At 38.5% G+C, this 17,200-nt stretch overlaps 1 protein-coding gene across 1 annotated transcript in view; it reads left to right on the top strand.

The window, feature by feature from the left end:
• The first annotated feature begins 582 nt into the window (after nt 1–582).
• Nucleotides 583–17,200, top strand: part of LOC101991199 (putative uncharacterized protein FLJ45035) — a 39,850-nt gene continuing 23,232 nt past the window's right edge. The window contains exon 1 of the mRNA XM_005358382.1: nt 583–627. Coding sequence (XP_005358439.1) covers nt 583–627 — 45 coding nt within the window. The remainder of the gene's footprint in view (nt 628–17,200) is intronic.

Here is a 17,200-nt window from a genome sequence, read left to right on the forward strand (position 1 = left end):
GAAAGACAGAGATGAGAGTAAGAAAAGGGATATCTTGATTGAGGGAGTCATTATGAGTTTAGCAAGAAACCTGGCTCTAGAAAAATTCCCAGGAATCCGCAAGGATGACCCCAGCTAAGACCCTAAGCAATAGTGGATAGGGCGACCCAAATGACCTTGCTCTGTAGTCAGACTGATAGGTATCTTAAATATCACCATAAAACCTTCATCCGGCAACTGATGGAAGCAGAGGCAGAGACCTGCATCAGAGCACTGAAGTGAGCTCCCAAAGTCCAGTTGAAGAGTGCGAGGAGTGAGAATATGAGCAAAGGGGTTCAAGACTATGTTGGGGACACCCACTGAAGCAGTTTACCTGAGCTAATGGGAGCTCACCAACTCCAGTCAGACAGAGAAGGAACCAGCATACTGGAGCCTCTGAATGTGGGTGACAGTTGATGGCTGGGGTAGACTGAGGCAGTGGCCCCAGGATTTATCCCTACTGCTTGTATCATCTTCTTGGGAACCTACTTTCTTTGGATGGATACCTTGCTCAGCCTAGATATAGTTGGGGGATGGGGGTGGGGCTTGAACCTTCCCAAAGCAATGCGCTTTACCCTCTCTGAGGAGCGGATGGAAATGGAGTGCGAGGTATGTGGAAAGAATGGGTGGGGGGAAGGAGTGGGAACTTAGATTGGTATGTGTAATGGAAAAAGGTAGTTTGTTTTCTTTTTTGAAAAACATAAAAAATAAATAAAATAAATATAAAAATTATCTGTTTGATCACCTTCATATACTAGGAAAGTATATGAAGTATACTTTATATACTATAAGAAAGCGAAGACTAGTGTTCATCAAAAATACCATGAGCTTTATTTTAGCATAAACATCTGAAGCAGAAACATTCTTTTTGTCTTATCTGGGTAGAATAGTAATTTATTATTTCATATGCTTCATATATCTCTTGGCATTGTGTTGACAATTCTGTCTTCAAAATGTATTTTTCTATTTATGTTTCTGTTAACTAGAAAAATATGGCTTGAATAATTTTTGATAAAGACATGATACATAGCCTCTGATTTTTGGGTGACCTAAATATTTAGAAATTTTATGATGTGAGTAAATTTTGCACCATATCCTTGGGGCTGATATTTCATATTACTTTCATTACTAGGGCAAACTATCAGCTGCGCTGAATGGAGATGCAGACAAAAAATGTATTTCTAGTGTAAATATGGATTATGTAAGTTTGAAAAACAGACTTTCTGTAGTAAGGTGACTCATAGGCAAATGGAAGAAAATAGAAGAGATTAGATTATCAGGAAGTATTACAAAACTGAACTTCCATAGAGTTCCAATTCTAACCTAAGATGCACACACATATGAGAGTGAGTGTGTGTGTACACACACACCATTCTGTCCCACCTGCCTACTACAAAACTATTATGAGCTACAAGCCTGTATTGCTAAGTTAGGCTGAAATTTAAGGTAGAGGAAAATAGGATCAAGCAATGACTTTTAATTTGTTGAGGCAGGGGTGTCCAACTTACACTGCAGCTGACTGAGAGCGGAGTTCACCTATTAATCTTTGCATCTGTTCTGTTTCTTAGATTAATAATATTATTTATCTACAAAACGAGCCAAAACCTTTATTCTCACTGAAAACAAAAATGAATTAAAAATATACTCTACAATATCTTTTATAATATCCAAGAGAAACAAAAAAGATTATCAAAACAACCTTTGATACAGATTCACATACAACAAAGGAATTGAAAGGCACCCACGGGGCCAGCACGGTGTCTCAGAGAGTTAAGGCGCTTGCTGCCAAGCCTGAGTTCAACCCTCAGATCTACATGGAAGAATCAGAGACCAGTCTCCTTATTGCTTTCTTCTGACCTCCAGCCATGTACACACATGGAACACACACAATAAATTTCATAATTTTATAAGCAGTCATGGGGCTGAGGAAAGGCCTCAGGTACTAAAGTGTTGTCGTACAGGCTCAAGACCCTGAGTGTGATCCCCACAGTTCACATGAAATTCCTGCATTGGTGGTAGGTGTTTAAAACCCTAGGGCTAAGGAAACGGAGGCAGGAGGATCCCTCACACTTGCCAGTCAGCCAGCCTAGCTTCCTTGCTGAGCTCCAGACCTGTGAGTGAACCTGTTTCAAAGAAAGTGAATGCTGTTGAGGGTCAGATGACATCCCAGTTTCTCCTCTCCCTCCATGTACACATATACTCACACATGTACACAAACACATGTGCACACACACATTTTCATACACAGATACATACACGCCTATCTACATATTAACAAACACATTTACAAATGCATTTCTAAATAAAACTAAATTAAACATCTAAGATACCTAATTTTTAGAGGTTCTAAATATAGACATAATTGGGAGCAATATTGGATTTATATAAGGAAACAGTAATCACAATTTAACAAATGCCTTTCTGTTCTGAGTGAGAGGGATTAGGTCAAGTAGTTGAATTGAACTTAAATCAATAGTATGAAAAATAATTTATCAGAGCTTAACAATGTGTGATATCCAGTTCTAGGTGGATTAGAAATTCATTATGTGGAAAGAAAACAAAACAGAAAACCTTGAGTAAAAATGTTTTGGGAGATATTTGCATCATCTTTAGGGTAAAATTAAGTTTATAACTAAAGCAGAAAGAGAACTAAAAATGAAAGTACTGATTAATTAGACTTCTACAACTCAAAATACCTTTAAACTGTGACTAGGCAAGTTGGGAGTAAGACTTGAATGACAGTCTAGAAAGCACAGGAACCAATCCCCATTGAAGTTCCTGAGACGCATGAAGAGACAGAAAGCTGATGGTGACGTGGGCACATTCCATTGTAACTGCGAACGAGCAAACACTAAGATCCCTGATGAATCCGATTCTGAGTGTGCTCATGGATCATTAGAACTCTTATATAGCTCATAGGAATAGGAAATGTACAGTTACTCTAAAGGTTAACATGCCGTTGCCTCTGAGAGACAAATATGTCCATTTGCACAATTCATTATACTAGGGTCCTAGATCATAATTGCAAAAGCAGAGAACTGCTCATGTATCTTCTTGGATAAATTGTGGTGTATAAGTATCAACTTCCGCAGACATTATGGAAATCATTCAACAAAAATAAATGAACTATTGCTACCCATACCACAGAATACTATCAGAAATGTATTTGAGGTGTGGCGAATAATAAGCAATCAGATAGTTAATGACCTCAAAGAAAATAAAATTAACAACACATAGATTATTTCTACACATCTGTTTATAAAAACTTTTAAACAAGTAAAAAACTAAAGGGGCTGGGAAAAGGAGATGATAGCCCCAAGTCCGAAGGTGAGAGAACAAAATGGTATCCGGAAGCTCGTGAAGATGATGCTGGGGCCTTAGGGGTTAGCACCCTTCTAGCTGCAAAGCTGGTACTGCAGACTGTACTGTTCTGTCTCCCACGTCTGTGAAGGTTCCGTGTTTTTGAAAAGCAACTGGACTTGATTCAAAGCTGAACTGAACTGGTTTCCCCTAAATTATCTGCAATAACACTTTTATAGAACCAATAGAGAGAAAAAAATAGATGTAAGCAATGATCCCATGTTCCTTTGGGCTATCAGAAATATGTTTCTAACCAAGGGAGTCGATGGCACTCCTGCAGACTCCCTAGTGCTTGTTAAAATCCTGTCCAGAAGAAGGGATTCTGGCAGGCTAAAGAAACAGTCCTAAGAGCGCACAGAGACTGTAAGTTATAAAAACACATCAGCGGTTTCTTTAAGTATTTCAGGGATATAGAGGAAGCCCCCACAGAGGATGACCCAAGCTTGGGCATGCATAAACTGCAGACTAATAACCAAGTCTAGAGCCAAATGTACAACACAAGTTAATACACATTAATAATTCTTCCTTCTCAACAACACCAGTTCTGTCCCCATCAGCAAATAGTTGTCAGCAACTCAGGAAACTGAAATTGACTTCATGGCTTCAGTAAGTCTATCAAGTTTGGTTAAACAAAATAAACACGGATGAAGACGTTGTTAAGTTAAAATTTGTCATATTTGCATGCAAAATTCAAGAAGTCCTTATTTTTTTACTGCTGAGTAGTACTCTAATATGTATATATTCCATACTTTCTTCATCCATTCTTCCATTGAAGGGCATCTAGGTTGTTTCCAGGTCGTGTCTATTACAAACAATGTTTGGATGCTCACCTTCCTAGAACTGGATGGAGGTGGGTGGTCCTTGGACTTCCCACAGGGCAGGGAACCCTGATTGCTCTTCAGGCGGGGGGGGGGGACTTGATTGGGGGAGGGGGAAGGAAATGGGAGGCGGTGGTGGGGAAGAGACAGAAATCTTTAATAAATAAATAAATAAATAATATAAATTTTTTTTAAAATTGTCATATTGTGTGTAAAGTCTCCCAAAATCCACTTGCCCTGATACAATGACCAACATAAACACAAGAAAACTCAGTAGTATTCTTAACAAATCAAGGGGGGAAATGCAAAGTTTCATTCCACCCGCACCCCAGCCAGAAGCCCCCCAACTGTGGAGATCCCACTTCAGCATCCTCATCACTCTTACGAAGTGCTCTCTTCAATGGCTTCCTTTCGAGGCTGCTCCTTTGTGGGGTGGGGACCTGGAAAGGTACAAGCTGCGTCAAGAGCCTTCTATGACTCTCTTTCTCAACTGTGCACCTGCAACCATCAATATTACTGCAAAATAACTTCCTTACTTTTTGCAGTTAGCAGGAACACATAGATTAGGCCTGCATCCTCTTTTGTGTTAGGCTTTCTTTCTTATTTGAAGGTAAAAAGCATAACTAATATTTATTATAAATTTGACAGATATCAGATCTCTTTTCTTAAGATTTTATAGGCATTTGCTCATGTGTTCCACAGAACAGATTGTAAAAAAGAAATACCGTGAGAGAAATGAGCAGGCACAGAGGGCTTGGAGCGTTTCCTCAAGCTAGACAGTGTGTAGCGTCAGAGAGGGACTTGAGTAAGCCACCTTCCACAAGCTGGCTCAGTTGATTGTTTGGTGATGAAGCTCTCATGAGTGCCCTTACCGTCTCACCACCAATGTCTCACTGACAATTCCAGCACCAAAATCTCCCTAACACCCCCCCCACAAAGTCTGTCTGTGTCTTAGTGACTTACTTTCAAGTACCCCATTTTCCTAATTCCTGAATCCAGCTAAAAGTAGAGAAACGCTGTAGTCATAGAACATGAACTAGGCTCCTGAAGTCATTTTCATAATGGAGTTTTTCTTCCAGGTCTTCTACAGTAGAAAACACCATGGGCAGCATATGGAACCCATCACTGTATTTACCGGAGAGACTCTGTTGAGAATGTTTTCTACATTACTCGGTGTTTCCAGCATTGAGAACCATGTGACTTACTCCTTCCCGGCTTCATTCCAGGAAAAATCAGAGAGTTGTCCATGTATTTCATTTATATTTTGAGATAGCGTGAGTCAGATGAATAGCCGTATTTCCCACATAATGCCTGGCAGCTCTGAAGGTCTCAAAACCGTGCATCCACACTTCCACACAGAGACATTAAACTTGCACCACAACAAACTCATCATGTGTTCACAGTCTCTTCCTGGTTTGATTCCATTTTTAAAACTATAATTTTCTACTTGGCTGTGTGTGGGTGTTTTGACTGTGTGTATATTTGTGCACATGCGTGTGTTTAGTGACCCATAAAGTTAGACAGGAGTACAGGTGTCCGTGAAACTAAAGTGGCAGATGATCATGAGTTACCACATTGGTACTGGGTATTGAACCTAGTTCCTCTGAGAAAACACCCAGTACTCATCAACAACAAGACATCCTCCACATTCTTCCTTCAAATCATTAGCCTACTTTTAACTTTAGCACATATATGTTCCAGTGTCTTCAAGATAAACAGAGAAAAGATCTTTACATAAATAAAAGCATGAATTAGTGTCATCTGGAATCATATTGTCTATGTTTCTGCTTTGTAAACATGATATTAGAAATGATACCTAAAACAGATCATGACCTAACATATATTCTCTGAACCATGACCTGGACTATTTCTCACTTGATTTGATCTACTTTTTATTAAGACATGAAAATGCATTTTTTCTTCTGAGCTTTATAAATGTGCTAAAAGAAAAGATCCTAATAAATTTTAACCTGTATGTTGATCCATTTGATAAATTTCTATTTAGGCTTCAAGCACCTGTGTTTCAATGAAAACTTATTTTAAAGCCTATTCATTTGTTTCTACAAGCAATAAACTTAAACGGGAGCTCTAAATTTCTTTTAAAATAAGCTGTAAGTGAGGTTAAAGAAATCACATTTCCAAAGAGATCAGAAGGACAGGCATGAATATGAATGAGTCATATCTGCAAAATTTCTGTCCCAAAGCCAGGAAGGACTGTTTTATAGTGGTGGTCAGCCGAACAGTATCATCGTGTCAAAGTCCATCCAAGAATCCATACTATTCACGATAGAGGTATACATTATGCTTGGTAAAATTTGCAAGAAATATGATAAGGGGAATTCACCTGGATTGTGATAAGGTACCAAGAAGTTTTTTTTTTTTAATGTTAAAGAAGAATTGAGCATGATAGTGTTAGAAAGGACATTCTCTTTGTGGTTGTATGCATTGTGACTATAAAAGCAATTCTATAAAAACAGTTGCCATAAAGGAACAAGAAGAGAATCACTCTTAATTGTGTCAGATGAATAAGTGGGTTATAAAGTAAACCCTGGTTTTATTTCAGTAAAACTTAATTTTATTTCATTAAGAATAATTTACATCATAGAAGATGTAAATATCTTGAAGATATTTACATTTAAAACTCCTAAACTTTATATATATATTTAAAAAAATTAAATCTATTATATCTGTTCTCTAACAGAAGAATCCACATTTTCTTTCAGCAAATCTGGATCTGATGTTGAATGCAGTTAAAGAGTATATTTTGGATGGATTGATTTTATTTATTTTAGACATAAATAGTAATAGACAGATAAGTAGATGATAGAAGATAGGTAGATAAATGTACATACAAAACTATATATATATTACATGTATACACATACACAGAGAGAGAGAAAGAGAGAGAAATGAATATCATACATTTATAAATAAAAGAAATCAAGAGCCATATTATTTTGGAAGTGTTTTAGTAAAACAAGAAAGCAAGTCTGGATAAAATAAAATGTAATTCTATTTCCTTAAAATTTGCTGAAATTTAGAAATTGATTTTAAGATATTCTTCATAAAATGCTAATAATTTTTACTATCCAGATATTAAGAAGAGTCAGGAAGCATTAAGAAGGTTTATTTAGGGTGCAAAGGAAGAACATTTATAGGATAACAAGGTATACATTTGTATATACATTACTATAAGAATTAAATCATTACAGGTTCTTATTAAAAAGTTTTAATTTTGGTGTGTACTACAACACACAATGTTTCTGACATTTTGTCAATAAAAGTCAATTTGAATGTTGCCATACAAGAGAAAAGGATATTTTACTGAAGTTTGTATACCAATGAATAAAACCCTATAGTCTTATTAAGTTTTTTATTCTGTCTTACATGGTCACCAGATTTAAGTTTTTAAGTAAGCAGAACTGTTTTTGATAATACAGCTTTTATCTTGGCATAAATCCCTTAAAACAAAATAAAATTGATCACACTCAAGCCACTTAAGGAACAGTTCCTTCTAAGTGAGAGAAAGATTACTTGTAAAATGATAGAAAGTATAAATTCTTTGAACTTTAATGTTTTCGTCTGAGAAAGGTCCATTAGTAAAATATTGTGTGTATAACGTCTTTCAATTTTATGTTTTATCTGTGCTCAGTCATTTGCTTAAAATAAAGTGTGAACGAAGCTTCTCTCCGTGTATTGAGAAGGCATTCTCCTGCAGCGCAGCAGTCCTAAAACCAATGATAGCAAAGCACTTCCCATGTGAGCAACAGGCTAATAGCTAAGAGAACAAGACATGCCAGGCTTTCCAACACCTGAAATTCCATTTTTGTGCACACTACTTTAAAATCATGATATGACGTTATAGTGGTTTAAATGAAAATTGCCTCCATAGACTCAAATGCCTGAACGCTTCTCCAGTTGGTGGAACGGTTGGCAAGGATTAGCAGGTGTGGTCTTGTTGTAGCAGGGGTGTCCCTGGAGGTGGTGGGTGTGGAGGTTTCAGAAGTTTCTGCTGTAAGTTGTTAGCTCACCTTCTCTGCATGGTGTTTGTGGATCCGATGAGAGCTCTCAACTACTGCTCTAGGGTCATGCCTGCCTGCCAACTGCCTTTTTCCCCATCGTGATAATCATGGACTCTAACCCTCTGAAACCGTAAGCAAGCACCCAGAAAACCGTTCTTCTATAAGTTGCTTGGGCATGAGGTCTTATCATGGCAATACAAAAGTAACTAAGTAATTGTCAAAGTATACATGAAAAAAAATGATACTGAGGATTATTTGAGCCACATTACTATAGAATTCCCATAAAACTTATAGAAGAAAAGCAACACGTAATTAATGGCTTCTGAGAGAGGAAAATTAGTCTTTTCTAGAGATAATCCTTCTGATAGGCTAGTGGATCTCAAGAGTTTAGCTCTAGACATGTATAAGTGAAACTAAATAATTTCAGTATGCTCCGTACAAATGTCCATGACATGTGTGCATGGCAATTACAATTAAAGAATAAAAGGCCATGAATTTGGGAAATATTAGTAAGGCACTGGAGAAATTGGAATAAGAACAGAGAGGAAAATGATGTAAATACAAAACCTTACGAAATATTTTTTAAATGATGATGTCTTCAGAAGTTATAAACAAGACATTACTTTGAGAAACATGGAAAAAAAGAATTCACACAGAAAAGCAATCTATCTTTTAAATCTATCTTTTCATTAATTTATAAGAGGTACATTCTATATGTCCATTCAACAGTCACTTGAAACATCTCATTTAGAGAACTGAGCTCAGGGAAGGGTTAAAGTTATTTAATGGAATACGCACAGCTGTATCATCCGGGATAATTTCCTAAGAAAATGCAAACTCTTTATATTGGTGCCAGCCAATAAATTAGTCCCTGCCATGCATGTCTACTGAGCACTAGAAAATTAGCTAGCATTATTTAAGAACAGAATTCTACTTTTACTTAATTCTTTGAATTTCAATAAAAGATAAATAGCATGTAAGCCTACCATATTGGAAAGAGTAGCGTCACTGTGAGCCTTTGTGTTTGAAGCAGGTTAGAATGCAATGAAACTAGAGAATAAGTCAGCCAAGTTAGAGGTCATAGTTATCTGTGAATGCTGTACATTGAAATCATCTAGAATTAATACATCAAGACTAATACTTAACTAGTCATTAATATATTCTAGGTTGATCCCTTCACATTCAAGGAGTCATTCCTGAGAAGGGTTCTGTGATTCACCTACTGACTGTCTCCATTTTCCAGATGAGGAGAAAGGCCAACAGATACTAAAAAGTGTGTTATGCGATGTAACTCACCATTTGGGCAGATAGAATAACAGACTGGGGAAATAACATAGTTGAGCGTCTTTAATTGCTTTTGAGGAAAGTGTTTGATGAACTAAGAAAAAAGTAGATGTCTTATTTGCCATAAAGGTAACATGTTACCTATTTCCACGTCTGTTTTAGATAAATCATATGTATCCTGTAAAGTTATTCCCAACCCAGAGAAGGAGAGGAATTGGAGACAGGAGCAGCACAATAAGTGAGAAATATTAAAGGAAATTAGCTTTAAATAATTTTTAATGTATCTAAAAGTTTGCTATGAAGAAAAACTTTGTACTAATAGTATAGACACCATTACCCCAGCACATCTTTCAGGCAGGACAGATGGTAGGTCAAAGGTTTTGTGGCTGGGTTGGTGTCCCAGCCCACTGCCAAGAGTCTTCTCTGGTTATAGAAGAGGGCTGTTTCTAGAAATATGGGCAGGGCAACCAATGACTGGTCTAAGCTGAAGCCCACTATGAGAGGGAGCACATGCCTGAAACTGCCTGGATAGAACAACCTAGGCTGAGAAACAAATCAATGAAATGATTCATAATCATACTCTGCTATGTTGATAGATTGGTGCCTAATCCATTGTCATCAGAGAAGTGTCATCCACATCCAAAGAAGGATTATCTGAAGGGAGCAGATGAGGAAATGCACACAGCCAAGCATTAGGTAAGCTCAGTGAACCCTGTAGAAGAGTTCTAAGGACTAAGGATTGTGGGAAGCAGAAGGGTCAAGGACACCAGGAGATCATGGCCCACAGACTCCACTGAGCAGGGCTCATAGGGGCTCACAGACACTGAAGTTGCAACCTCGGAGCCTGCATGAGTCTGAACTAGGTCCTCTGTGTATATGTTATGGTTGTATAACTTGGTGATCTTGTGGGATTTCTAACAGTGGAAGAGTGGGGTGACTCTTTTGCCTGCTCTTGGGATCATTTTCCTCCTATTGGATGCTTTATCCAGCCTTGATATGAGGGTTGGTGCCTAGTCTTAGAGTAATTTGTTATGCCATGTTTGGTTGATGTCCCTGGGAGGCCTCCTTTTTTTGGAAGGGAAACAGAGGAAGAGTGGATCTGGAGGAGAAGTGGGGGGGAGAGGGATGGACGGGAATTTAGGCAGCAGAAACTGCAGTGGGGATCTAATGTATGAGAGAAAAGGGGAAAAACATAAAAAAAACACATAGTAAAGACAAATACTTTTGAAAGTCAAAGTCAGTGAAGTGCATAAATAAAAAAAAAATACCTAAATGTCACTACTTATTTTCTTCTAATATTTGCTCTAGTTTCCAGGAGAAGTTTGCGTCTGCTCATGTGTCTGCTGAAAGGGCTGTCATACTAGGCCCTGTATTTACAGTGTCTCTATGTAATGTCAAAAGTGATTTATTTCTTTTCCTCAGTGCCTTTTATTTTTCCATCTGTCAGATAATCAAAATGACTCTTATCAGCTAACAGTTCTGCAGGGCATAGTAAGGCATGCTTGTTCATCAATGAGCTTTACAAGCAAATTTTATTACCATCACAGTTTAATGCTACATACAGGTTTGAACAACTTTATCGATAAAAGATACTCATAAGCATATTGAATAGATGTCCATATTTTATTATTTGAACGTTTGAGCTGTGATATTTATTTACAACTAAACACTGTAATGTGTTATTATGTACATATCTGTAGTTACTGAAGCTATCCGATTATTTCATGTGAAGGTCTTTTGGCTATTAAATCAAATGATGCATTTTCTCCTTTTGTATCAGGACACTATCTTTGTTGAGTATCTTCTATAACATATAGCTTGATTAACAATTGCTTATGGTTTCACTTGTCAAATACGCATTTGGTACTAACCCAAATATCTGAAGTTACTCTGATGATAGTAAAAAGTAAACAAGAAAAAGCTCTCTGATTTTGAAATAATATTTTGTTTTGTTATAATAGTTAGCAACTTTATCACTATGTAAAAAGAATAAAATACTTTTTATTGATTGATACAGTGGAGATCTCATTTTTTTATTTTTTTGTTCAGTATTATTTTTTTAAAGATTTTTTTTTTATTGAGAAAAAAAATTCCGCCTCCTCCCAGCCTCCCACTCCTCCCACCTTCCCCCCACTCCTCTCCCCCTCCCTCTCAAGTCTGAAGAGCAGTCAGGGTTCCCTGCCCTGTGGAAAGTCCAAAGTCCTCCCCCTCCATCCTGGTCTAGGAAGGTGAACATCCAAACTGGCTAGGCCCCCACAAAGCCAGAATAAGAAGTAGGATCAAAACCCAGTGCCATTGTCCTTGGCTTCTCAGCAACCCTCATTGTCCGCCATATTCAGAGAGTCCGGGTTTATCCCCTGCTTTTCCAGTCACAATCCAGCTGGCCTTGGTGAGCTCCCAATAGATCAGCCCCATTGTCTCCGTGGGTGGGTGCACCCCTCTTGGTCCTGACTTCCTTGCTCATCTTCTCCCTCCTTCTGTTCCTCATTGGGACCTTGGGAGCTCAGTCCAGCGTTCCAGTGTGGGTCTCTGTCTATATCTCCGTTCATCGCCAGATGAAGGTTCTATGGTGATATGCAAAATATTCATCAGTGTGGCTATAGGATAGGATCATTTCAGGTTCCCTATCCTCAGCTGCCCCAGGAACTAACTGGGGACCTCGCCTTGGGCACCTGGAAGCCCCTCTAGGTCCAAGTCTCTTCCCAACCCTAAGATGGCTCCCTTATAAGATATGTGCTTCCCTGCTCCCCTATCCAACCTTCCTGTATCCCAATCATCCCGTTGCCCCAAGTTCTCCCCATCCTACCCTTCTCACTTTTTTCTCCCCATCTCCCCTTACCCCCCTCCCACCCCACCCTTAAGATCCCGATTTTTTGCCTGGCAATCTTGTCTACTTCCCCTACCCAGGAGGATAGCTATATGTTTTTCTTTGGGTTCACCTTCTTATTTAGCTTCTTTAGGATATCAAACTTATATTACCTATGACTAATTTGGTTTATTTAAGTTTAGCCCTTGTGTTTGAAACTTTCCTGAGTCGTAAATGAGTTGCACTCGTAGCATCAAACCTTGAGGACACAACTTTCTGCCATTTGCCTTGGCAACCAGCTTAAAATTTTCATGTTGATAGATTAGCGACAAGTTACTTCTAAATCAGACATTTTATGTGGGACAATGAGATCACAATTATCTTGTAATCGAGGTCAAATTAGAAGGTTTTGGGCATAATAGTCTCAAGTTATGATCCTATTTGTCCCCCATCAATGGAACATGTTTTACCTCATTCACATTTAGGATAATAAAACCCAGAACCACATCACAGTCCAGACTAGGATGGAAACATTTTAGCAGACTTGCACGTCCTCAAGACCTAAAATCCATGAAGATTGTCAATTCATTTTTTATAATATAAATATCATAACTTTCAAAATTGTAGTATGCCTTGATTTTATTTTATAAAACTAACTTACTATTATTGAAAGAGAGCACCATATCTGGTGAAATGTCTCAGTTTATGGAGGACTTGCTTCCATTTCTGGCTCATATAAGTTTGTTTCCTGGACCCACATGATAGAAGGAGAGAATTGACACCCGAGAGTTGTCCTCTGATCAGTACAGTGTGGCCATGGCACATGCACACATGTGCATTAGCAAGTGCACACAAAGGCAAGTGCACACACGCACGCGCACACACACACACAATTATATGTAGGAAGTGTTGTTTGTAAGGACACTAATAGAGATGTCTGTATTCTTTTTTTTATTTTTTTATTTTTTTTAATTTATTTATTTATTAAGGATTTCTGCCTCCTCCCCGCCACCGCCTCCCATTTCCCTCTCCCTCCCCCGATCAAGTCCTTCTCCCTCATCAGCTTGAAGAGCAATCAGGGTTCCCTGACCTGTGAAAAGTCCAAGGAGACAGAGACCCACGTTTTAGCACCAGACGGAGGTCTCGGGGTCCAAATCAGGAGCAGAAGGAGGGGGAGCACGAGCAAGGAACTCAGGACCGCGAGGGGTACACCCACACACTGAGATAATGGGGATGATCTTTCGGGAATTCACCAAGACCAGCTAGCCTGGGTCTGAAAAAGCATGGGATAAAACCGGACTTACATAGCAGACAATGAGGACTACTGAGAACTCAAGAACAATGGCAATGGGTTTTTGATCCTACTGCACATACTGGCTTTGGGGGGGCCTAGGCAGTTTGGATGCTCAACTTACTAAACCGAGATGTCTGTATTCTTATTAGGCTTCTTTTACCTGTTATGAGTCTTAACAAAATATATCTGTCAGTGAGCAATCTTGTTGAGCTGTGGTGTTTGCTAAATAAGAGGGATTAAATCCACTTTTTATGTAAAATGTTTCTACCTGCCCTGGATTAAATGAAAAAAATAACTAAATTATAACTTTAATAATATCCGTACGTATATTTCATATTACTATATATTTTAGTTTTATGATGCCACCCATTTGAAAAGCTTTGTTCCTTAATAAGCAATAACTTTGAGGTGTTTGAGGACCAAGGTAGACTGAAATTTTACAAGATCAACTTGGTAGATTATAAATGAGACAAAGTAGTTTGCTTACTGAGGAGCAAACATCAAAAACTAGTAGAATCCGTGACATACACAATACATCTCTTATGCTTGCTGGAAATATGTGTTTCCTGATCTAATTTGTCAGCTCTATTCTGATCAGCTTCCATGTGGAAAAAGATTGTATGTTGCTGAAGGCATGCTGGACAAAATACTAACCATAAATGTCATACCAGACCTTAGCAGTCATATGAAATTTTTCCTCGGCCTGAACTCCTGCCTAATCAGACAGTCTTAACTCTCTGTGATCATCCAATAGCTTTTCCCTAAAGCAAATTTTAGGTTCTAAACCTTACCCTGTAATCTGTTATATTGTAGCTAACATGACTTCCACTGCCATTATTTTACCCTGTTACTAAACCCAAGTGCAGGTGAAACTTTTTCAAATGTAACAGTGTCATGGAAGGGCGCTTTAAACCATTTACTCAGACTGTTAAGATATGTAAGATACTGTGCTTATAGAACAAATTATCTTTTGATGGGGGGCTGTGTGGAGGAATAAGCAATGAGCAACAGGACAGAACAGTGGATAACTATTTTCCCACTTCAGTTCGTAAGAATGGCTACCTAAGAAAACCGCGTTGTTTACTGGAAAGGAATTCTGACTAGAACACTTCATTTTCTTCTGTATATAACTGCCATAATTTTCAGATAATTATTTCAAATATCAAGGTTTGTGATACTACACAAGATTTTTTCATTGTTCATTTTTGATATTATAATTTATTATATTTGTCACGTTCCTTTCCTCTTTCCACACCCCCTTGCATATTTTTCCCAAACCCTCTTAAAATCCATGACCCCTTTTTAAAGAACAGAACGGTGTACCCTGAGATCTGCCAATAATACAGTCCTACTGTGTTGATTACTGTGCTTTGTGTTTAAGATGCAACAGCTATTGAAAGGATGCTGACTGGTTTAGTGTATGAGTTCGGAAAACAAGATAAAATAGCAAAATTGATATTACAAACTGGCCTTTTATTCCAGCAGTCAAGAGGCAGAGGCAGGCAAAACTCTAGGTTCAAGGTCGACCTAGACTACAGAGTGAGTTCCAGGATGGCCATGACTACACAAAGAAATCCTGTCATATATATATATTTCAAAGCAACGTTTTTCATAAACAAGATGAATGAAAGAACAGATCAAAAAGGGAAATTCCTGCTTCACAGAACAGAAACAGAAATTTCCTCAGGGAACTTCCATCCTCATTCAAACTGTATCTTCTTGCCCCAGTTCTCCTAAGGTGCTAACTTCACAATTTCCATCAAAATACTCAGAGAGAATTGCTATTTTTATGTCAAGTCTGGGCTTGTGGAGGCCTGTGTACTTACGTTGATTTCATCTTCAAAAAGAAATGTTTCTCCCACCTGCATCAACAAATTTTCCCTTTGCAAGAGGCAGACAACTGCAGAAAGCCATGGTGAAAATGCAGAAACAACTGGGGAGAGTTTCAAGGCCCAAGGAATATGCCTACAATGCAACTCATGCACCTCAGGCTCAGGAGTGCAGAGAGAAAGGGGAAGAGAAGTCTGGGCACCAGAGAACCAGGAGACCTGCTGTGACTTTGTATCACCTACAAATGACAAGGAGACTTCTCCCATGATAGCTCAACCAGATGGCTGCATAAGTAAGGCCCAAAGGACACCACCAGGTGGCATGCTGATCTAGAAGGGGACTGTCTAGGGGCCCCACCAGATACAAAATAACTACAGACAACTAAGAAATGCTGAAAGTGGGAAAAATCATCTTCCCATGGATTAAACCGCAATTTGCTTATCCAATGCCAAGTAGTCAGCCTTGAATCCTACACAGATAAGTAACACTGAAAGGACTCAGTAGGTTCAATCTACCTCTGACATATACACATATGTGTGTGTCTGTGTCTATCCATAATAAACGACGAAAACGACATGAATTTCAGAGGAAGCTATAAAGTACGATATTATGATATACGGGGGAGGCTGGAGGAGGGAAAAGGAGTGGGAAAACACATAACTATATTTTAATTTAAATAATTTAGAAGAAGGAAGAAAATATTATGTTCCAAAACATGTCTCATCTTTACTTTGTATCTCAGACACCCCATGTCCTCTGGATGAAAGGCCAGGACATTTGCAGTTCCACAATTTACTGTTTGTTTGGAACACTAATGTACTTAGTATGTAGTATGCCCCACACACACACACACACACATATAATTTATTGAAAAGAAGCATACCTAATAAATACGCTATGTCCCTATCTCGTACATTTAACTCTACTAATAATAACCATGTATAAATTGTTATATGCACACACATATATATTCTACAGTCTATGTATAATAGAACGTCCTATCTGTGTTTGGATAGGTATACTTTATATTGTCTGTACAAGAAAACGCCTAACAGGGCCTTTTGAGATCCTATTCTTGTCAAGAAATGCACAGAAGTCGTAAAGTTGCTTTCAACAGCTCAGTTCACCAAGGAGAGAAACAGACGGATACCAGCAGAATTATTTCTTTCTCATCCTTTTTTCTTGAACTCCAAATTTCAGCTGCTGTTACAGTAGGAAAATCAGCTAATTAGAGTTGATAAATCAGTTGATTATTTTAATGCCCAAATGATAGCACTGACAGTCTGTTACCAGCTGTCACTCTTGTGTTGGGAGTTTATGGAATTATTGTCTTTGAAGGAAGAGGATATGAGAAATGTGTAATAATTGCTGTCAGTTCCATGCAGTTCAGAGCCGAGCTTTGCACTGCAGTCTTTGAACTCTAAGCAATCGAATGGTACAGGCCTGGATTCACCCTTCTGCGGAAAGCGCAGCCATGGTTGAGGCACGGAAGTGGGCTAATGAGCTCAGTGGGAGTTCATAGCCTGAACACCTTGTAACTCTGCCTTCTGCCTATCAGTATGGCACCAACAATATCAGCTGGCTATTGTAGAAATAGGAGCCGTGGGCTGCTTTCCGCCACTCCGGCCGCCTCCGGCTAGCTTTGCCCAAAATAATTACACGGACACTGTGTTCACTTAATCACCGCTTGGCCCTTTAGCTCTAGCCCTTACTGGCTAATTCTGATATCCCGATCAACCCATCTCTAATAATCTGTGAGCACCGGTCT

This window comes from Microtus ochrogaster, chromosome 26, assembly GCF_000317375.1.
Source record: "Microtus ochrogaster isolate Prairie Vole_2 chromosome 26, MicOch1.0, whole genome shotgun sequence".
Classification (NCBI taxonomy): domain Eukaryota; kingdom Metazoa; phylum Chordata; class Mammalia; order Rodentia; family Cricetidae; genus Microtus; species Microtus ochrogaster.